Genomic DNA, 22,112 nt, shown 5'->3' with positions numbered 1-22,112 from the left:
ACCTGGGGTCAAGCAGGTCTAGGCTCTTTGATGACTGGCAGGCCTGGTTAGCGGCAGGGCTGTGCCATAGATCTAGCTGGGCTGGGCCAGAGCCGATTTCCACATCTGAATAGAAGAGTGGATTGTGGTACTTTGCAGCGCTAATTAATGCATAGTTCCCAATGCCTGGCTCACTGTGATGTTCCTTGAGGGTAAATATTCTAAGGCTGGTGGCCTCCAGGAGCTTTCTTTTTGTTGGGGCAGAGAGACAGCCTGGGTGAGCAGGTTGAAGCCTGGGCCAGGAAGCTTGGTATGGTCTGGGATGGGTTGGGGGTTGGCCCCCAAGGCCCACTGTCCTCTCAGGAAGCCTCTATACCTTGTGGCCACACCCTGTTCTTCCCTGGGGGGCATTTCTTTGCTCTTTCGTATCCAGATGTGGCCAGTGGGGTCACTGTCGACTGGGCTTATGACAGCGGCATCAAGTACTCCTTCAGCTTTGAGCTCCGTGACACCGGGCACTATGGCTTCCTGCTGCCGGCCACACAGATCATCCCCACAGCCCAGGAGACATGGATGGCCATTCGGACCATCATGGAGCACACGCTGAATCACCCCTACTGACGACACTGCCAAGGGTAGAGCGGGAGGGTTTGTTCTCTTACCAAGGCCTGGGGCTCCTCCTGAAACCCAAAGTATGCACCTCCCCTACCCCTGCCTAGCTCCTTAGGAAATAAAAACAAGTTTGAACTGGCTTGGCAGCCTCTGGTGTTGGCTGCCACCCCTTTGGATCAGCATTGAGGAGGGGACAGGAGTCTTAGAAATGTCTCTTTACTCCCTAGATATTCAGGAGGAAGGGGGGGGGGGGAATAGCAGGCCTTCCTTTTTCTCCTCTAACAATGTTCTTGGGGTCCAGAACAGATAATACACCCCCTGGAGCTGCTAATATACACATTGTCCCCTTGGTACTTACATTTTAAGATAACCCTGGAGGGGACAGTGTTTGATCTGAAGGAATGGATCTTCATCATGGCGTTTCTGGCACCTTGAGCAAGAGGCAGCCTTCTCTGCTTCTTGCTTCATTTCCCATGTTGGGTAGGGGACAGGCACACATTTCAGAGCCCCTCTCCCCCATTAACAAAAGCAAATAGGTTGCTAGTCTGTGACCTGTTCTTCCTGGGCAACTTACAGTCTCCCTTGGTCTCAGGAGCAGATTTGCAGCCAATCAGAGTAGCACAGCAAAGCACATCCACCTCCAGAGAGAAATCCTCTTTCTCCTCTTCCCCATAGGCATCATGGTTGTCGCACACTGAAAATTTAGTCCAGGCAAGACCATTTACTGAGGAAGCATTTTATCTCGGGGAGAGATTCTGAGATATACATGAGATGCCTGTCCACTTCCTCAGGCTTCCTGTACCTCCTGCCTTCATCATTGTGGAGCAGGGAGAGTGAGGCTGTTTGCTCTGCCTTCAGGGGAAAAAGGCAGGTACTCCCAAGAATAAGAGATCAACTGGGGTCCTGAATGGCTTTGTGTAAGTGTGAGGCAGAAACAAGATTTTGATTTGCAAAGGCTGGACTTTTGTTATTGTTGCTAAAGGAAAGGATGTGGGTACCCATGAGTCAGCCCCTGCAGGACCCACAGTGAAGGGTTTTACTGTAAATCACAGGGAAGAAAGCAAGGTGGGGCAGGGGATAAGAACAAGTCCACTTTTTCACCCAACCTGCAAAAAAAGATAGAGGCTGGACCAGTTAGTGGAAGGGGGCAGGTATCAGTGGTGATCAAAACTATAAGTATGGCCCATGTCCAGTATGGTACCTGAGCTGCAGATTAACAGTGGCTGAGTGAGGGCTCTGGACAGGTGACTAGAGGCAGCTTATGGCTGGGTATACATGAGTAATGGAGCTATTCAGAGCTCTGAGCAAAGGAATGAGAAGATTGGCAGGTGAGGAGGACTAGAGTAGAGGCAAGAAGGCTGAACCAAAGGGGCCATACACCAGTGGCATGATGGCATGGTAGGCATCAGCTGGGCATGCTTGTGCCCAGGACCAGCTCTGGGAGGCTGGAGAGGTCAGGGTAATGGATCCCCAAAGAACCTAGATCATCTCCAGGGAAAAAGTCTGCAATAGAGAAAGAAAGAATCCTGACTCAGGCTAGAGTTTCCCAAGAGAGACTGAAGTTTGTTTGTTTGTTTTAATGCTAGAAATGGTCCAAGTGAGCCAGAATTTCCAAGCTGAGGTCATGGGCTAAGTTAATGTAGGCAATATAGGTAAATAAAGGAAGTTATACTTTTGTTCACTGGAGTCTGTGATTATAATTTTTATGCCGTTTGCACAAATATTTTTATTTCATCCTCATGGGGAGAACATTACTGGTATAATTAAGCTCTTTAATAAGCTCAGATAAGGAAAGCACAATTTGGAGAGATTTTAGAGGTCACAAAAGGCCACACAGATTGAAAGGTGGGTTTGAACTCCAAAACCACCACATCACCATTTGTCCAGGTGTGGCCTCTGGCAGAATCCATCGGGAGGTGTTTAACATAAAGATATTTGTGTTCCATCCCCAGACTGAAACAATCTCTAGGGTAGACCCATAAAATCTGCATTTTTACCATCTTCCCCACGAGTTCTGAGTTCCTTTAAAGGCTGAGAACCACTGAGCCCTGCTCTCCTGCCTCTCAGAAGTTCATGTTCAAGTCTGCTAGGGAGAGTTGGGGCTCCCACCCTCTGTCATTGTCCATGAGAGCTGAAGGTGGCTGCGACAATGGGGGGCCAGTCATCCTCCAAATATTCCCAAGGGGCTGAGTTGCCCCTAGCCTAATGCAGTGTGGTCTGCATCACGCAGGCATCAGCATCATGGGCCCTTATTGGAAAAGCAAATTCTCAGGCCTCACCAGCTGTATTGAATCAGAATCTCTGAGGATGGGACTCAGGTGGTGCTAATGCCTCGTCAGAGAAGCGTTGCCCTAGAGGCAAGAGTATCTGGATTGATGGATTTCCTAGTAACAGTGAAAATAATAAATTCTTTTCTGGCACTTACTTTGTGCCCAGCATGGTTCCAAGGATTCAACACATTGCCTCCTCGCAGCTCCAAGAGGTAGGACTACTACTGTCCTTATTTTCAGGAAGTTCAGACTCAGAGAGGACAGTGGCTAAAAGGCACACAGCTACTGAGTGGCAGGCCTGAGACTGGCCTGCAGGTGAACCTGAGTCATGCCCAGAGCCCTTCAGGACCAGGACTAGGAGCTTGTTCTCACAGCCACGCTGGCAAGATCTCTGGGCAGCCAACAGACCCACAAAAGTTGGGGCTGAAACTTCTTCCCAGATGGGGGTCTTCTTACAAGGTAACTTTTCCCTTAAAATCCTTCAACGACTTAAAATCCACCCAAGGTGCCACAGCAATGGCTGGCCCTTCCAGGCTCTGTGAGGGGGCCAGCCTTCTCTCACCTTGTTTCAATATGCTTCGTTCATCAGCCGCAACCTCACCCAACCTCACCAACCTTCAGTTCCTTCCCAGCTAGAGGCCTTTGCATGTGCTGCTCCTTCAGTCTGGAGTATTCTTTCCTTAAAATTTTCCCTTCAATATCATTTCTTCACCATTACCTTCTAGGACCAACCACTGGAAGTAGATTTCTTCCTTTTCCCAGGCCTTTTTTTATTTCTTTGATAACAGTGATAATTAATTGACTTTATATGTTGTTGTCTCCACTGCTAGTTTGAGAGCCTGTGAGGGAAGCGAGCATGTCTGGGTTATTCACCCTCACTCAGTTCCTATCAGGCACACAGTAGGTACCTGGAATTTGTTAAAAGGGTTTTTGCTTCTCCTTGGCCTAGTACAAATTAGGACTAGGTTTAGTCTACCCACCTTATTGTGGCCTAACCAGATCAAGGTTTTGTTTCTGTTACATAGCAAGTTATCTGAGGTGGGTGGTCTAGGGCTAGTTCAGTGACCCCTTGATGCACTGGAAACCCAGACCCCTCTGGCCTGCCCTGTTTTGCCCCTCTGCTATCATTCTGATCTCTAGTCTGTCACCATCGTATGAATGAATTCCAGGCAGGAAGTGCAAGAGGCCGAAAAATAGATGTGAGTCCGTGAGTTGGCCATCTGTGGACTTAAACTTACAGCTTATTGGCTGGGACTGTGTCAGATGGCTGACCCAGCTGCCAAGGGAGGCTAGGAAATTGCTTTATAGCTGGGCACATTGCTGCCCACCCCACCCCACCCCCCAAAAAAACCCCAACCTGGAGTTCTGTTGGTAAGGAAGAAGGGGAGGATGGACATTGGGAAGGCAGCCAGCAGAGTCTGTGGCAGCTTCTCTGAGGGGAGGAGAGGATCTTGAAGGGGCCTCTGAATCTGTTTCTTTGCTCTAGTTCAAGTGACTTAATCCTAAAGCCATAGAACTTTCCAGATAAAAGGGTCTTTTGAAAGCTTCTAATCCAACCCTTTGCAGTTGTAAAGTCTTGGGGCCTCTGGATCATGCAGCTTACGCAAGGCCCCACAGGAGCCTGATGGCTGAGGAAAGCCAGGGATTGTCCTCCTAGGACTGAGGGGTCTCCTCAGCAAGCTCAGGGTGGAGCTCATGGCTGGGGGTTTACGCTCACAAGTAAAGGTGTAAAAGCTCAAGACTTATCATGCAAGTTTCAGATATATTACAGAATAATCTCTTTTTCATAAAACTTGAAATTTTCCCTCTGATTTCTTAGGTATATAATACTAAACAAGAATTTTTTCCCTCGCATTCTGCTTTTTTTTTTCTTCCAACAAACTGCTCTCTTTTAGGTGTGTTTTTTCATCCTTTTCACCAGTAAAATTTATGAGCATTTATTTAAAAGAAAAAAACATTGGAAAAACTGAGGAGAGAAAGAGCGATTATACCTATGGAAAGCTATAAAGAACCACAGTGAATGTGCTGTGGTTATTGCTTTCTTAAAAAAACAAACTAGGCAGGCAGTTTGGAATGCAAAAGAGTCCTGTGGGGGGCGGGGGTTGGCGAGGGTGATGGGCTAGTGACTGGGGACTCAGGAGTCCAGTAAGGCGCTCTTCACTTCCCCTTCCTCCTCTCTCTCCCCTCTGACCTCCCCAGACAGGGTCAGAAAGAAAATGACTTTACTGAAAAATTCAACTTTAAAAAGCTTCTTTAGAAAAATAAGAAGGCCCCAGGCAGTCACTTAGTACAAGCCAAGGGAGAAACCGGTGAACAAGGGGCCTGTCAGTGCTTGACAAACTGTGAAGGACAACTCCAGCCTGTTTGCCTTCAGAGGGTCTCCTTCCCCCGAGGATTAGGATTCAGGACAATCATGGGGAATGTTGATGTTTGCAATTCTAATTGTTTGATCCCTCCCTAGCCTCTCCCCAGGGCCTGTACTAGGCCTCTTGCTCTCTCCTAACCAGCTCTGCCAAGATCTGTGGTTCTCCATCCACTTCCCCGCCCTTCAGCCTGCCTCCTTCCACTCCCTGAAACATGGCCAAGGCCACAGGGTGACATCTCACAACATTTCTCTTGGGAACGCAGACGGGAAATGCAATGGAGAAAAGAAAGCACCCAAGCTGCATGCTGGCGATCACTGGTGCTGCGGTTGGTGGTTCCTGTTCCTCCATGAGGTAACCCCTACCGCCTTCACTCTCCTTGAGCCTCTGCCTGCTCCTGTGTTGCTGGGGCAGCCTCTTGTGCCCCCACTCCAGTGTAGGAATGCACCCCCAAGGCTTCCCAGCAACTCTCTCAGACTCAGAAGCAAACCTCCCCTTCACCCTTTCCCTTCTGCACATGGGACATGCCTGCTTAGTTCCTCTCTCTTCTGCATCTCTGTTCTGAGATTTGGGCTGTGACTTGACTTTCCTTCCTAAAGACCCACTGGAGTGCGACAATTCCTCCAAAGAAAAATTCTACTTCCATTTCTGAGAGCAAACAGTGCTAGCTACTTTATTCTATTATTATTATTATTATTATTGTGTCTTTTTTGGGGGCCACCCTCGTGGAATATGGAGGTTCCCAGGCTAAGGGTCGAATTGAAGCCATAGCTGCCAGCCTACCCCACAGCCACAGCAATGCTGTATTCCAGCCACCTCTGCAACCTACACCACAGCTCACGGCAACGCCAGATCCTTAATCCAATGAGTGAGGCCAGGGATCGAACCCTCATCCTCACGGATACTAGTCAGGTTTGTTAACCACTGAGCCACGAAGGGAACTCCGTGCTAGCTACTTTAAAGTGACAGTTCCACAGCTCCTCAAAGCTAGCAAATATTGGACACTCAGCTGTGAAAGCAAAACTCAAGGAGGCTGCTGACAGACTTCTTCCTCCCTGTCTCCCATGATTCCCCTCAACCCTGAGACCCCCTAGAACAGCCTTAGCAGGATGTGGTCCCTCTTGGCCTACCCTGCCCTGGGAACATTACCCATCTCGAGCCTCAGGGCCCAGAGGCCCTATTCTGATCTCCCCATAAACCTCTTCACCCTGCCCAGACCTGTCACTATGGCTGTGATTTGTTTAGGGGTAAAAAATATACATGCCCTAGAATCACATGGCCATCATTCTGACCAACTCCCTCATTTCATAGATGAGGAAACTGAGGCTCAGGGATATGCAGGGACCTGCACCTAATTGTGTACTGGGTTTGTGGCAGCCTACTTTTACAAGGCATCTCTCATTTTGCTCGCTTTTGAAGTTAGACAATGTCTTCGTGTTAACTGGGTACTTTTTGTAGTCATGTGACAGAAAACTGACTTGAAAAAGCTTGAGGAAAAATGTAGAATTTGTTAGCTCGTCCCTAGCACTGGGGTGGGGGTAGGGTGGCTAGGTCCACCTGAATCACATGGCCTCAGAGTCAGGAAGGGTGGCCCCTAAGGGAAGATGACGGTGCTGTTATCAGGAGGCGGATACTGGGAGGGGCATGTAAGAGACTGAGGAGTGCTCCATCGGCTCCTCAAATTCCCACCCACTTCTCACCCCATACACACACTGTCCCATGTACCACCTTAAACACACTTGCCCAAGGGAGACAGCTGAAGTCTGATCCATCTACTGCATCCAGCCGTTTGCACTCTCTTCAAAGATCTCCCTGGTGCACTCTTTGATCTCTGATGTGGACATGGGGGACTGCTCCTTCTGCCCCTTTAGCAATCCACTTTCTAGGTTTTAGTTTGGGGGGGGTCTCTAAGAACTGTCTTAGAGCCCATTTACCATGCTTGGGTGTTTGGCTGAATGCCCAGCAGGGCTGCCATGTCCAGTTTGTGCACTGGACAAAGGTATTCTGCTGAGGATAAGGGATAATGTCTGCCCATACTGAGAGGGGTGCCTTTCTCCATTTCACATAAAGCTTCCCCTGGGCTAAAACCTATTGTTTTCTGACAATACAAATATTTTCTTTTTCTTTTTTGTGTATGATAATACAAATATTTTAAAAGCTTAGTGCATCAGTTAGAATGATTTTTATAGCAACAACAGATATTTCAATTAATAAGAAGAAAATTTGTATTTCTTCAAATTATATGACCCAAAGGTAGGGCAACAGACTGGACAATATCTCGATATCCTTCTCTTGATAGCCAGAGAAAGGTACCTCCTTCTCAAGAGTAGGGAAATGTTTTCTAGAAGCTTCCTGATTGATCTCCCTTCATATCTCTTTTGACAAAACTGGGTCCCATGCCTACCTCTGAACCAGTCACTTACAAAAGAGAATGAGATTTCCTGAAGATTATCTTAGACCAATCTTACCAATCTATCCCTGAGCTGGGAATGAGGTGAACTTCCTGAAGTATAACATTTGTGTACATTCTGGGTTTGGAAGGAGGGAGGGACACTGAATGATAGTTGGTGTGACAACAGCAGGTCTGTGTCTGTTTGCACTCAGGCACTTACCCAGTGACCTGTCCTTGAATCTAGATGTCAGCCTGGTGGTTTCTTTCTCATGCTATTAGGTCTTGCAGCTCTGCCCGTTCCCCCAGCTTTCAACCCTATGGCCCTTATCTTTGCCCTTGCTCTGGGCGGATGTGAAACACATCCATTGGTAGAAAGGCAGACCTGTGGCCCTCTGCCCCAGGTTCCAGTCTAGCAATTTGGTCTTAAGCAAGAGGCCATTTTCAGCTTCCTGAGGTGCTTTGGAGGGACCCAGGAATTAGGCTTAACCTCTGCCTGAGACCTACATTCCTCTGCCAGTGTGCTTTCAGCTTCCTGCCAGTGCTGGCCCTAATGTCAGCTTGCAGCATTGAATTAATCTTTTCCAGCCTTGCAAGAAAATAGGTTATATGACCCTTGGACAGCTTAGATTGCTTACTGGAGGTAGCAAGAGACCCTCTTGGTGAGGCAGTTCCCCCCTCCCCCCGCTTTTCCCCCTTTTCCAATGGGCTTGTCTTTTCTGGAAAGCACAGAAGTCCCAAGAATTAGCCAACACCCCCCTTGCCATGTGTAGTGTTTGTGAAACATTAAAAATTACAGGACAGCTTCTGATTTGGAAACAGAAAAAGAAATATTGTTTTCATAATGCAAACTAAAGAAAGACTCTACAAAACCTTCTTTCCTGTTGGGGAACAGATTAGAATACCTTGAGAGCACTGCAGGGCACTAAGAGAGGAGGGGGACTGTGAGGGATGGGTGGGACATTGTTCCTGGTCTTAGGAAATGTCTAGTTTCACTGGGGAGACAGAAACGACACTCTAGGAACAATTCAGGAGAAATGAGTTTGTGTTTAAGCAGAAAGTAATGAGAGAAACACCCCTTCCCTTCCCTGCCTGGCAAAATCCAGTCATTAAGACCCAGGTGACTTTTCACTTTCTTGGTAAAGTCATAGTTCTGAGTCCATAAGCCCTACTCGCGCTTTTTGATCTAAGTCACAGAAAATGCACTGACTTCCCAGGTCTCCTCTGTCAAGGAGAGAAGCCCAATGAGTGTCCAGAATGTTTAATTCTGTTTTGGTGACAGCTTATTGGAGACCTGCTGGAAAACTAACATATTGGTTGGTTACTTCCATCTATCCCACTAGACTGTGAGCTCCCTCAGCTCCCTGACAGGTCAGTGGGGAGCATAGTTGACTGATGCCACCATTGCCGTGGTGCAACAAGGCCACACTTTCCACGGGCTCTTCCCAGCTAGTGACTGAGCTGAGCGCAGCACTAGTGCCAGCATGCCTGTGGGACATAGCGACCCCCTGAACTACAGCGTTGGCTTCAAGATTACGGATCAACCCGACTGAAATGTTCTTGGCACTGCACTGCTGCCTGAGTTCTTCCTGCCCAATCCTCCTTCCTTCCCTTTCCCCTCTCCCAGCTGTCAGACCTACAACTGGGTGAAAGCCCCTCTCTACCTCCCCTTTATCCTTCATGTTTAATCGTGTCTTGGTGACCAACAGCTCCTTGGAAATCTTGAAGAACGCAAGTGTGTTGGTTACTTCTCTCTTCCCTGCCGGACTGAGTTCCATGAGATCAGGGACCAGTCTGCCTTGGGCATCAGCCTGGGTGGGACCACAGAACCTGGCCCAGAAGGATGAATGTGCAAAGAGATGAGCATTCAGAGAAGGGGCAGATATGTGAAAGAGAAAGAAGCCAGAAGGAATTTCAGAGAAGAGGTAAGCCTTGCCTGGGGGCTGGAGGGCTGGCAATGCTGCTGGAGTAGAACAGTCTTCATGGAGGCTCAACATCTGTTGGGGGTTAATTCAGTGTTTGATCATCTTCCCAGAGCTATGCTCAGGAGAGAGTTGTGGTAAATGTAACGTGGTCACTCTGCCTTGGCACACGAAGGTTGGCCAGGTAGAGAGTGGATTGGAGAGGCAGAGGGAACAAATGGAAACCAGAAAGGGCTGCCTCGGGCTCTTGTCAGTGCCTAAGAGTGAGGCCCTGACATAGAGCAGGGCCCCCAGATGGTGCTGGGAACTGCTGGGGCCCCTGTGGATTAGGGTGGATTTGTGTCAGATGTCTCTGCAATGAGATCAGCAGCCAGAGCCAAAACAAATTCCTGTTTGTGAATTCCAGTTTCTCCTGTACACTGTGCAGTCCCAACAGGGGTCTGGCCCTGGTTCCCGCCACCACCCTATCTACTCAGATGACATCTGGTTATAGTTCCCATCAAGGGCAACCCTGATCCCAGAGCCCAGAGTGGTAGGGGTGGGGGGAAACTTTTCGCTTCTGCTGCTGTGTCCTGATTCCCACAAGGCCACTGAGACTAGTAGGAGTGGGGCTGGGAAGTTCCCTTCAAGGGGCTGTACCTAGGGGCCAGGCAGCCCTGGACAAAACCAATGTGGTGAGATGCCATCAAATTTGGAACCTGGCAGTGGGCAGGTGGTCCCAGCTTGCTCTGTCATAGGGACAGAAGAGCTGGCACTCAGGGATGTGGGAGAAGGGGATGCCTTGTATGAGGCCCTAGTTAATGTGGCCAGTAAAGAGTCCTAGCTCCTTCTACACTGCTTGGTCAGTAAACAGGACCTCAGGGGCTGTGGGCTACAGGGCTGTGGCAAGCGGGGTTCCAGCTTGGAGGCCTCAGCCCCAGCTGACCCTCAGGACCAGGCTGGCCCTTCATGGCCAGGGGTAGAGACCTGGCTTATCTCTCCAGCTGCCCTGTTCCCTGCCACTTTATCAGGGACAGGGGAAGGTGTCAGAGCTCAGAACTGCCACTTCTCCCTCCCCGTGGGATTGGACCCAGGTGCAAGCATAAGGACAGCTCTTGGGCACAAGCCAGAAAGCCTCTGCCCTGGGAGCGTTTAAAAGGCCACAGGACCTTCTCAGCCTCAGTTGAACTTCCTCACTGGCTTCAGCATGTGGGGGCTGCTGATTTTTAGTGTATTATTGGGGGGTGTCCTTGCCAAAGAGGATTTTGTGGGGTAGGAGCATGGAGAGGAGGGTGGATACTCGGAGGGGAGGTAGGGAGGACTCGGCCCCCAGCCAGCATCTTGAGAGATGGACAGACAGAGGCATGGGAAGATGGCCAGAGAGAAGCAGACTAGCTTATCCTGGAAGTCAGGCTGACTGGGGACCTGGGCTGAGAAGGGAGCTGGTCTCTTAGGACAGCCTTCTGGGCTCTGGAGAAATTTAAGCTCTGAGGAAGAATTTTCAGGAGAGGTGGCAACAGGAGGCTGGCTTTGGAGATGAGTTTAAACTTGAGTTTAAAGAGTTTGGGATGGGGATAGTAGCAGTGTCCAGAAGATTCCAAGGTGCTCAGGCCTCCCGTTGCTAGGATCCCTTGGCCCAAAGGACTGAGGCCCAGCCACCCTTCTCTCTCCTGGGGAGTGTGCATGGCCAGTGGGAGCTGCTGAGGCCCTCAGTCTCCCCTCTCACTCTGCCTAGGCATCAGGTGCTCCGAATCTCTGTGGATGATGAAGCCCAGGTACAGAAGGTGAAGGAGCTGGAGGACCTGGAGCATTTGCAGGTCAGAGGAAGTGGGAGTTACCCCGAGGCCCCAGGGTACCTTTCTGGGCTGATGGGCCTGTCCCAGGCCCCCACCCACCCAGGCCAACTGCGGTCTTGGCTCTCCCTAGCTACCCAGGAAGGAGCCATGGGGCTGATCCCTGTTAGGAGGTGACTTAAACCTCCCACTTCCAGAATCTTGCTGCCCTTGAGCATCTGCATAAAAGAGCACACATACACCCCCTCTCCAGCCCTCACTTTCTAGCTCTTCTCTCTCCCTTGCTGCCTCAAAGCCTCTCCACTCTGCTCCCTGGGCCATTTCCCTGACCAAACAGGACTTTGTCCAGTGCCCAGGGTTCCCTTCCTCCTCTGCTCCTAACACCTGTGCCCCATCCCCAATGGTATGGGAAATTGAGAAATTCCAGCATCAACATCCCTCCCAGGTGGGCCCTTTCCCAGCCTGCTGTGACAGTGCCGGCTTTTGTCCTCCCAGCTGGACTTCTGGCGGGGCCCTGCCAGGCCAGGCTTCCCCATCGACGTCCGAGTGCCCTTCCCCAGCATCCAGGCTGTCAAAGTCTTCCTGGAGGCCCATGGCATCAGATATACAATCATGATCGAGGATGTGCAGTTGCTGCTGGATGAGGAGCAGGAGCAGATGTTCGCTTCCCAGGGCCGAGCCCGCACCACCAGCACCTTTAACTACGCCACCTACCACACCCTGGAGGAGGTGAGGGTCCCAGGGGCCACTCCCTACAAACACCAAGCTCTTCATCAGACTGCCAGGGTGCAGCCAGAGCTAGCTAGGGCCAGCCCAGGTGTGCATGGCACCTGCTCTGTCTCCGCGGGGCATGGAGGCTCTGGGTCGTGGCTCCTCTGCATGCAGCGCTCTCAGTAGCTAGCTAACGGAGCTGCCAAGGGAGGTAGCCTGGTGTCTGGGAGCCATGAAGGCAGGCTTCCCTCTCTGCCTCCTCAGATCTATGACTTCATGGACATACTGGTGGCCGAGCACCCACAGCTTGTCAGCAAGCTCCAGATTGGCAGCAGCTACGAAGGCCGCCCCATCTACGTGCTGAAGGTAATGGGCACCTACAAGTGGACGCATGTGGACACATCTGCAAGAATGGGCACGCACATCTCTGCTTAGGCTCCCATGGGTGACCCCGAGGTTACAGAGAACACACTGTCATGCTACGGACTCCCTGTGTAGCATAGGTGTGTGCATACCTATACACATACAATTTAAACTTTTAAGTGACCCAAGTGTTTCCAATCAAGTGTCATGTTGTGGAAGGTATTGCAGAGTCTAGTAGTCCAGATAAAATATTTTGTTTGTGGCGTCCAACAGAGAACTATGTATGGGCATCAGAACAGGTGGGGCCTGAAAATCTGGCTGAGTCATGTTTGCCCCAAGCTTGAGCCAAGGGCAGAAGGCCAGGCTCTGCAGAATCCCTGTCCAGACCCACCGACACATCCCACCTGAGTAATGGCCCCTCCTCACAGAGCCTTAACTTGGGATACCAGAGAGTAGACAGCTTCTGGTATGGGGTGCACTCCCCTTCAAGGAGGCAAGACATGGTCCCAGCTGAGCTATTTGCTGCTCTTCTCTTTCAGTTCAGCACTGGGGGAAACAACCGTCCGGCCATCTGGATTGACACGGGCATCCATTCCCGGGAGTGGGTCACCCAGGCCAGTGGGGTCTGGTTTGCAAAGAAGGTAAGCCTGGGGAGGTGGGGAGGGCTCTTGACTGGTAGGGCATTGGTATCCAAGACCCACAAAAGCTTGACGCCTGCTTCCCATCTAGAAGCAATGACCACAGAGGGAGGCTGAAGACAGGCATCTGTTGCTCTAGCACGACAGATGCCTGGCCTGGCTCACTCTACCCATCTGCTCCCTAACTCCTATTAGATCACTGAAGACTATGGCCAGGACCCGGCTTTCACCGCCATTCTTGACAACTTGGACATCTTCCTGGAGATTGTCACCAACCCTGACGGTTTTGCCTTTACCCACAGTGAGGTATAGGACTTTCCTATTCTTGGGGAAAGCAGGGTAGACCTTGGGCCCAAAGCTGCTTACCCCTAATCTCAGCCCCCAGAAGCTGAGGGAGGGGCAGACAGACCTGTCCTCCTAGATCAGGGGTTCTTGACCTCGGCATTCTTCATATTTGGGGCAGATAATTCTGTGTGTGGAGGGGGAGGGCTGTCCATTGCAGTCAGCATCCTGACCTGTTCAACCCCATAGCTGAGACCAAGAACATCTTCAGATATTGCCAGATGTCCAGGTGTGAGGGGACAGAACTGTCCCCAGTGGAGACCCACTGTCTAGATCTTATTCTCTGGTTCTGTTTTATTTTTACGGGAGAGCAGCTCACCAATCAATTGTGTAAGGGGGGTTGGGGAGATGTCACATACCCTCTTCACTTTGCACTAGTAGAACCCGCTGGCCAAATACCATCCATAGTCTCCTCCATTCTCCTTCATCCAAGAGCCCCCCCTTGCAGATCTTGCTCCTTGACAAACAGCTGAAAGTAGTTTCTGATCCCACGTCATGTCCGAACCCAGGCTTTGGGTTGTGCCTCCTGTGGGGTGGCTAATCCACTTTTCCTTTCTCAGAATCGAATGTGGCGCAAGACTCGATCCCGCACGTTGGGCTCTCTCTGTGTTGGGGTGGACCCCAACAGGAACTGGGATGCCGGCTTTGGGGGTAAGGCCCGGTGTGGTTTGGGGAGCAGGGATGGGACACCCTGGAATGGCTCCTTGCCATCCTTTGTCCTGCTGGCCCCACTCCTCTCCTGCCCTAACAATGGGGGCACAGGGGGAATGTCGGCCCCTCCTCCAAGGTGCCCAGTGAGGAAGGTGGCCCTCTGAGATCTGCTTGTCCCTTGCTTATAAAGTCCCTCCCAGTGGAACCGAAGTCTGAAACCTGTCTGGGGGTTTTCTAGCATAACTTCAGCTCCTTCCATCTGTGGTCACTTCACTACAAGAACTGGTCTCACATGAGGAGCCCTTCTTACCTCTCTGGGCATGTCCATTAGCTTTGTTTAAGCTTGGCTGGGGAGGGAGGCAGGACCCCCAGGTTATAAAAGCCTTCTGCCCTTCCCTAATCCAGGGTGGGAGTGAGCCTTCTTGCATCTCATCTCACCCCGAATTCCATGCAAAGACCAGAGCCATGGAAGCCACATTGCTTGGGTGTAAGGAATGCAGACTACTCCCCTCCCTTCCCACAGGGGCAGGAGCCAGCAGCAACCCCTGCTCGGAAACTTACCGTGGCAAGTTTCCAAATTCTGAAGTGGAAGTCAAGTCCATCGTGGACTTTGTGAATGACCATGGGAACATCAAGGCCTTCATCTCCATCCACAGCTACTCCCAGCTCCTCCTCTATCCCTATGGCTACAAAAAAGAAGCACCTGCGGACAAGGATGAGCTGGTATGTGCTGACCCCTGCTTCTCCTCCCATCCCCAGAGCAGCTTTGGGCAAGCCTAGGTTTTCATCCATCAAAGCTGTTTAAGCCAAGAGGGCTTACACTGTGCCTAGCATCCTTTTTCCCATGGACCCCCTTATGGCTTGGGAAGACCAGCAAGGCAGACTAGCCTTTCTGTCTTCAAAGCTGAGGCACAGAGTAGTTGAGTCACTTCTGTCACATGACAGAACAAGGAGCAGGGCTGAACTTTGAGCTTGTACCACAAGTTCATACTTGGAACTGCAGGGTGACCAACGGGCAGGGAAGTACCAGCCAGACATCCTGAAAGGTCAGAGGATCATGGGGCTGCTGAGTTCCCGGGGTTGAATCTGCAGGCCCTACCCAGCTCCTTGCTCTCTGCTGGGGGCCGACTTCTGCAGGGTATTTGCTCCTAGGTTACCTCCCAGCCCCCAGGACACCCTGGCTCTGCTGCTCTGGGGGGTCTGGTGTTGCTGGCACTTACAAGTGGTCTTGCTTGGTGTTTTCTCCAGGATCAGTTATCTAAGTCTGCTGTTGCCGCCCTGACCTCTCTGTATGGGACCAAGTTCCAGTATGGCAGCATCATCACTACAATTTGTAAGTGGGTGCATGGTCTCTGTGGGTGGTCCTGGGAGGAAGCTCAGCTGGCTTTCCATGCCAGGGGAGTGTCCCTCCTGGAGGAGGTGCCTTGATCTGGGAGCATGGGCAAGAAGAACGGCCCTAGCTGTGCCTGACAACTGCTGGCTTGGTGGGCAGTTTCCTGATGTGAACTCTGCCTTCCTCCATAGCTTCAAACACTTCAGCTTAACTTCTTCTAAGAACCTCTGTCCTCTTATCTTGCGGTTAAGTCCAGCTTCATGCCTAGAGGGGGTGGAGAGTTTTGCTGGCCTTTGTAGATCTGCAAGAAATCCAACTTAAAAAAATGTTCCTCCTCCAAAGCCCTTCAATTAGAGGATAGGTAGCCTGTATTTTCCCCTGGGGGAAGCACTGCTATATCAAAATGGAATTAGGCCAACAAATGTTTACTGAACACCTACTATGTGCCAGGCATTGTTTTGTGTGCTTGGGATACAGTTGGGAATAAGGTAAACAAAGACCAGGAAACTGTCATCATAGCCAGGGAGACCGACAATAAACATGAATAAGGAAATGATACGGTATGTTAGGTGCTAAGTGCTAGGGAGGAAAAGAACTGCTAGGACAGGGTGAGGGGCCTCAGGAGTACTAGGGGTGCAAGCAGGGCAGGTGGGCTGGAGGGAAGGCTTCCTTGAGAGAGCAGCATTTGGACAAGTGCTGAAGGAAATGAGGGATGGAGTCAAGAGGCTATCTGAGGAAGAGTCTTCTAGATGGAAATCTTCTAGAACGAAGGCCCTACCATGTGCCCTGGCCTAGCAGGAAGAGCACAGCGACCCAGTGGCTGTAGCGGAGAGGTGGGGCGAGTGTGTGAGGGACTGACAGGAGTCAAGAGAACTGACAAAGCAGGGGATGGGGACACATACCTCAGACTTCCTGGAGCACCTGGTGTTGGGGGCTAAGCAGGCCACAGTCTTACCTGGGGCTGGCCTTGGTTTTGGCCTCCAGGCCTTCTTTGGAAACTGTTTCAACCCTGATCAAAAGGTTTTTGCTTCGTTCAATATTGTCAGGTTAAATTCTGACACGCAGCTACTTCCCTCTCCCCAGCCTAATTCCACAGCATCGCATTACCTACTGCAAATCTGGGCAGACAGACGAGGGGCTTTTGCTTTGACTCTGGCCCCTGCACTTTTGCCCTGCAGACCAGCGCCCTGGAAGACAATCCCGGTTACCAAAGTGGGCAAGTCTGGTATATTTAGGGCCTTGACCCAAGTGGCTGTTCAGTGGAGGTGGTTTTCAGTAGGGCTTTCAAAATCTCGGGAACTTCCTGCATCCCCAGTGAGAGGAGAACCATTGCTGGTCTGCCTCTCTGGGCCTCTTGGACTGAGATCCTTAGGGGAGCTTCTTGGGTAAAGCCAGGCTGCTTGATCAACACGAGGAACTCAGCAGATGCTGACTCCAGCCAGCACTGCACAAGGCTCTGGGCTTTGGACCATTAGCCTGGCCCACACAAATGTTTCCAAGGGAGTGACCTTTGTTCTCCTGTTTCTACTCCTGCCCCAGACCAAGCCAGTGGAGGCACCATTGACTGGACGTACAACCAGGGCATCAAGTACTCCTTCTCCTTCGAGCTCCGGGACACTGGGCGCTATGGCTTCCTGTTGCCAGCCTCCCAGATCATCCCCACAGCCCAGGAGACATGGCTGGCACTTCTGACCATCATGGAGCACACTCTGAAACACCCCTACTGACCTGGCTCTCCTCCTCTCCAGCCCCGTGCAGGCAACCAAATAAAGTTTGAGTGTACATGGAACAGAATGGGGTTCGTGCATGAGAATGCGTATGGTGTGTCTGCCTGTTCAAGCTGGGGCAGAAGTGATTTAGTTCTTGCAGGTCTCACTGGAAATGTGTGGGTGGTTGGACTAGATGACCCCTAAACTCCCCTGCATTCCAAGGTCCTGTGAAGTTGAATCCAAGTGGTGTCTGTTTTAATTAGACCACCCTGAGCTCAGCTCGTCAGTGGGGTGATTTGTTCATACCTTAGCAGTAAGCAGCAGCCACAGCTGCTAACCAAATGCCCGGCACCCCACAGCGATGAGGAATTCAGCTTATACAATAGTCTAGCTAGCTGGATCCATCCATCTACTAAAGCAATAACCTCAAGTATGAAATAGAGTAATCCTGGTGGCCACTGTTGTCCCAAATCAGTGTTGCAGCCAGGCAAAGCAAACTTTTGTAAAGGAAAATATGGTCTACTCTTGAATAAATTGGAAGAAAACAATTGGGGTAAATGGAATCATTTAGTGAGGATAAAGAACAAACACCAATCCCAGGGCATTTTATTAATTGTAGTATATCATGATGACTTTGTCTTTAGGGACAAAAGTAGTTTACTTTTCATCGCCACATCCTTTCTAGCATCCCTGGTACACTGTCTCCACTGCCTCCTTTCCACCCGCCAGCACTCCTTACTGTGTGCAAAATTTCTCAAACATAAGGCTCCCCTCTTGATAACCCTCCACAGCTCCTAGAATTTGGCTTCTCTCCTTTGGCTTGGTGATTCTGATGCTGTAGTGTCACACATGGTGGCTAGCACCACAAGAGCATATATCTCAACTTTTTTTTTCAAAGCAAGAACCTACATTCTGTTTCTTCCAAATTTAAGTTATGACTGCGGAGCAGGGGGTTACTCCCATGGAAGCTGCTGGTGATGGATGGGGGTGTCTTGGTAGCTCTGGAAACAGGGGTGCTAGGGGGAAGGATGGCAGTCTCTCCCTGTATCAGCCAGATGAAGTGTCAGAATGCATCTAACTCCGCCGAATTAACATTGATGCCTTTTCCACATAAGATACCCTGAAAGTCAAGTCCTTTAAAAAAAAAAAAAAGGGCCCAATGGGGAATTTTCATCTTGGAGCGTTTTAAAAAATAATTTTTAATTAAAAAATTGAAGTATAGTTGAATTATATATTAGTTTCAGGTGTACAATAACAGAGTGATTCAAAGTGTTTATACATTATACTCCATTCATTAAAAAATTTTTTTGGCTACCAAACATTCTAAAAAAAAAAAAAGATGGAGTTCCCATTGTGGCTCAGCAATAATGAACCTGACTAGTATCCATGAGGATGCAGGTTTGATTCCTGGCCTCACTCAGTGGGTTGGGGATCCAGTGTTGCTGTGAGCTGTGGTGTAGATTTCATACATGGCTCAGATCTGGCGTTGCTGTGGCTGTGGCGTAGGTCGGCAGCTGCAGCTCAGATTCAACCCCTAGCCTGGGAACTTCCATATGCCTATGTGTGGCCCTAAATAAACTGTACTCCCCTGATACAGGACCACTTGGTTTTACATTTGGATCTCTAAAAACATCAACAATACTTGACATAAGATGCCCAGTAAATATTTACTGAATGAATATTGCTAGAGAACTCATACATTTTATATTCTCTATTTTGTAGGCTTGCAAGTTGTGAATTTCCCTGAATTATAGTTTAGAAACTAAGGTTCTGAACAAGTAAGAGTCTTAAGAAAGCTGAAAAGACAAGGAATCACCAGAATGAAAATTCCATGAGGGCAGGGATTATGTTGTTTTGTTCAACACTTACTTCTATTGGTTGGCTCAAGTACGTGACACACAGCAGGCACTTAATTAATGCCTGTTAAATAGAGGCATGGAAGTTGTTAATTTTTTTTTTGGTATTTTCAGCTATAGAAGGAATTTTACATTTTGTTTGCAGATATATATTTTTATAAATCTATAGGTAAATTTCATTTTATAAATAAAAACAAAGCTAAAAGAGAAAGTAATGCAGTTTATATAAAAAAAGTATTAATAACCTTGAGGGGGAAAAAAAAAAAAAGACTAACTTTTCTTTTTTTTTTTTTTGTCTTTTTGCTATTTCTTGGGCCGCTCCTGCGGCATATGGAGGTTCCCAGGCTAGGGGTTGAATCGGAGCTGTAGCCACCAGCCTACGCCAGGGCCACAGCAACGCGGGATCCAAGCCGCGTCTGCAACCTACACCACAGCTCATGGCAACGCCGGATCGTTAACCCACTGAGCAAGGCCAGGGACCGAACCTGCAACCTCATGGTTCCTAGTCGGATTCGTTAACCACTGCGCCATGACGGGAACTCCAAGACTAACTTTTCAAAAGAAAAATAGGCAATTCCCCAAAGAAGAAACAAAAACAGCCAATAAACTTATGAAAAACACAGATCCTCTCAGTGATATTTTGTACATTAAAGAAAAAATATTTTTTAAAAAATAGAAATAAATAAAGAAAAAATAAAATATTAATATTTAATTAATATTTATTTAATAAAATAAAAATATTTTATTAAAAATAGAAATAAATAAAGAAAAATATATTATTTTTCTCCCATCAGACTGACAAAGACTAAAAAGACTGACAACTCAGTATTATCAAGAGTATGAAGAAAGAAGACCTGTCATCTACTGCTGGTGGGAGATGAAATTTACACCACCTTTCTGGAGGAGAATTCTGGCAATATAAATAAAAAACTTCACTGGATTGCCACTTGGACCCTGTAAGTCCACCTGGAAAATTGATTTTATAAAAATATTTGGACGATTTCAAATAAATGTATTACAAGTTTGTAATAATAAAATCTTAAAAGAACCTAGATAGACACCAGTATTGATATGGATATGACACATTTACACAATGGAATATCCAAAAGCCATTGTGGTCTGTGTTGATACGGAAAAACGGTCACAATATACTAAGCAAAAGAAACTGGCCACATGATGGAAATATTCTAAAATAGGATTGTAGTGATGGTGGCTCAATTCTGTAAATTTACTAAAAATCACTGAATTGTATCCTTAAAATGGTGAATTTTATAGTATGTGATTTATATTTCCATACAGTTGTTAAAAAAAAAAACAGGCTACAACATAGTATATTGAGTATGAATCTTTTTCGTTTGAAAGATACATACCACTATGCATGGAAGTAGATATCCCCCAATAATAATTGTGGTTATCCTAGGCAGCAGAGATGATTTTCCTCTTTATATTTTTGTGAATTTCTTGCAATGAGCTTGTATAATCAGGGAAAAGGAAAAAAAAAAAAAAAAACTATTCCAAATACACCAGATAACTTGTGGGTAAAGTTATCTACTATCAATGTGTTACCAAAATCAAATATCTATCTAAATGGCTGTCCTAATTTATGCCCAGATTCCTTTTCATAATTTGACTTATTTCTGCTGTTGTGCAGAAAATGCAGTTGTCTTATTTTTAGAAAAATTTACATTCCAGATAGAGCTGAAAGCAAGTGTTTCTACCAAGGGAAGGGTGCTAAGGTCTTCCCTTGGTAGAAATACTACCAAGGTCTCCTGGTTGGGGGCATTCCCAGGGCACTCTACAGGAGCTCTTGCTGCTCACATTCAGTTCCCCCAGCAGTCTGGGGAGTTGATTTTGCTAATGTCTATTCTCCAGGACTTTTCAAAAAATCTTTATTTTTAAAATTTTTTTTGACTTTTTAGGGCTGTGCCCGTAGCATGTGGAAGTTCCCAGGCTAGGGGTCGAATTGGAGCTGCAGCTGCCGGACTACACCACAGCCATAGCAACGCAGGAGCCAGGCCACATCTGTGACCTACACCACAGCTCATGACAACACCTGTGTTCTCATGGATACTAGTAAGGTTTGTTAACTGCTGAGCCATGCCAGGAACTCCTATTTTTTTAATTACAAAATTTTTTAATTATAGTTGATTTACAATGTTGTGCTAATCTCTGCTGTACAGAAAAATCTTTATTTTTTATTTTTATTTTTTGGGGGGGTCTTTTTGTCTTTTTAGGGCCACACCCATGGCATATGGAGGTTCCCAGGCTAGGGGTCTAATTGGAGCTGTAGCCGCCAGCCTATGCCAGAGCCACAGCAATGCGGGATCCAAGCCGTGTCTGTGACCTACACTACAGCTCACAGCTACACTGGATCCTTAACCCACTGAGTGAGGCCAAGGATTGAACCCGCAACCTCATGGTTCCTAGTCGGATAAAAAAATCTTTATTTTTAAATTAACTCATTTTACTTTGTTTTCAGACCATTCTCTATGGTTCTCAGAGTGGCCTGTGGGCCATTGGTGGTCCATGAGAATCCTTCAGATAGTCTTTTGAATTAACACTAAGATACATGTCTAGCTTTCTGGCTGTGGCCTGAAGTTAAAATTGAAATGTCATTGAATTCAATCCAGATATGACCTCACTGGTCCCTCATCCAGTGCAGGGCTATTCATCATCTCAGCAGTTGTTTTGCAAGGGCAAGTGGGACTAGGTGAATGTGAAGATGCAGATGGACTTTTGCTCGAAGGACTCTAAGGACAGAAACATCATTCTGTGAACACACTAAGACCCAGATGCTCCTTACAGGAAACTGATGTGACCAACCATAACATTCAGATTGTCCAGGTGAAGGAAGAACTCTGAGAAAGTAGCACAGAGCACCTGTCAAATCTGAAAAACTGTCAGAGGGTAATGAGTTCTCCCCAAAGCTCTCAGGATCTACATTAATTTGGCAACTCAAACTGTGAGCGCCATCTAACAACCCCAGATATGGAGATTGCCAGATGTTTACTGCCAAACTAAAGGAAGAAAATTAAAAGTCTTCTGTTTAACCACAGTGGTGTGTTCAGCAACGTTTTTAGAAGAGTGAAGTGGAACAAGAGCTCTGCTAACGTGGACTGAGGCACAGGAGTTTGCTGCTGCTTCCTTCCCTGAAGCCCAGGCCTGTGGCCATGAGCCAAAATCACACAATTTATGTTTCAGC

The 22,112-nt window shown here is 48.3% G+C and overlaps 2 protein-coding genes across 3 annotated transcripts in view; both read left to right on the top strand.

Moving 5' to 3' along the window:
- CPA5 (carboxypeptidase A5) overlaps positions 1-5,385 on the top strand; it is a 54,259-nt gene extending 48,874 nt beyond the window's left edge. Inside the window, exons 12-13 of one of the 2 annotated variants that reach the window (XM_047762970.1) lie at positions 413-614; positions 5,323-5,385. In XM_047762970.1, coding sequence (XP_047618926.1) covers positions 413-600 — 188 coding nt within the window. In that variant the 3' untranslated portion in view covers positions 601-614; positions 5,323-5,385. Of the gene's footprint in view, positions 1-412; positions 732-5,322 lie in introns of those variants that run through there. The other variant, XM_047762969.1, reaches the window with a different exon arrangement.
- Positions 5,386-10,592: 5,207 nt separating this feature from the next.
- Positions 10,593-17,134, top strand: CPA1 (carboxypeptidase A1). Its single transcript, XM_047762974.1, has 10 exons — positions 10,593-10,786; positions 11,250-11,331; positions 11,803-12,036; positions 12,283-12,384; positions 12,921-13,022; positions 13,215-13,325; positions 13,922-14,012; positions 14,536-14,735; positions 15,261-15,345; positions 16,885-17,134. The coding sequence occupies exons 1-10, from the start codon at positions 10,722-10,724 to the stop codon at positions 17,070-17,072; spliced, it is 1,260 nt and encodes a 419-aa protein (XP_047618930.1). The 5' UTR covers positions 10,593-10,721; the 3' UTR covers positions 17,073-17,134.
- Positions 17,135-22,112: the final 4,978 nt, after the last annotated feature.

The sequence above is a fragment of the Phacochoerus africanus genome, chromosome 16 (assembly GCF_016906955.1).
Source record: "Phacochoerus africanus isolate WHEZ1 chromosome 16, ROS_Pafr_v1, whole genome shotgun sequence".
NCBI lineage: Eukaryota > Metazoa > Chordata > Mammalia > Artiodactyla > Suidae > Phacochoerus > Phacochoerus africanus.
Note: the sequence above shows the minus strand (reverse complement) of the source record. Positions and strands in the feature narration are given on the sequence as shown.

Bases quoted from the DNA above. Each gene is read 5' to 3' on its own strand.
- CPA1 (XM_047762974.1), top strand. From the start codon at position 10,722: ATGTGGGGGCTGCTGATTTTTAGTGTATTATTGGGGGGTGTCCTTGCC. The intron at 12,385-12,920 runs GTAATGGGCACC...CTTCTCTTTCAG, and splicing joins GCCCCATCTACGTGCTGAAG to TTCAGCACTGGGGGAAACAA. The intron at 14,013-14,535 runs GTAAGGCCCGGT...CCCTTCCCACAG, and splicing joins CTGGGATGCCGGCTTTGGGG to GGGCAGGAGCCAGCAGCAAC.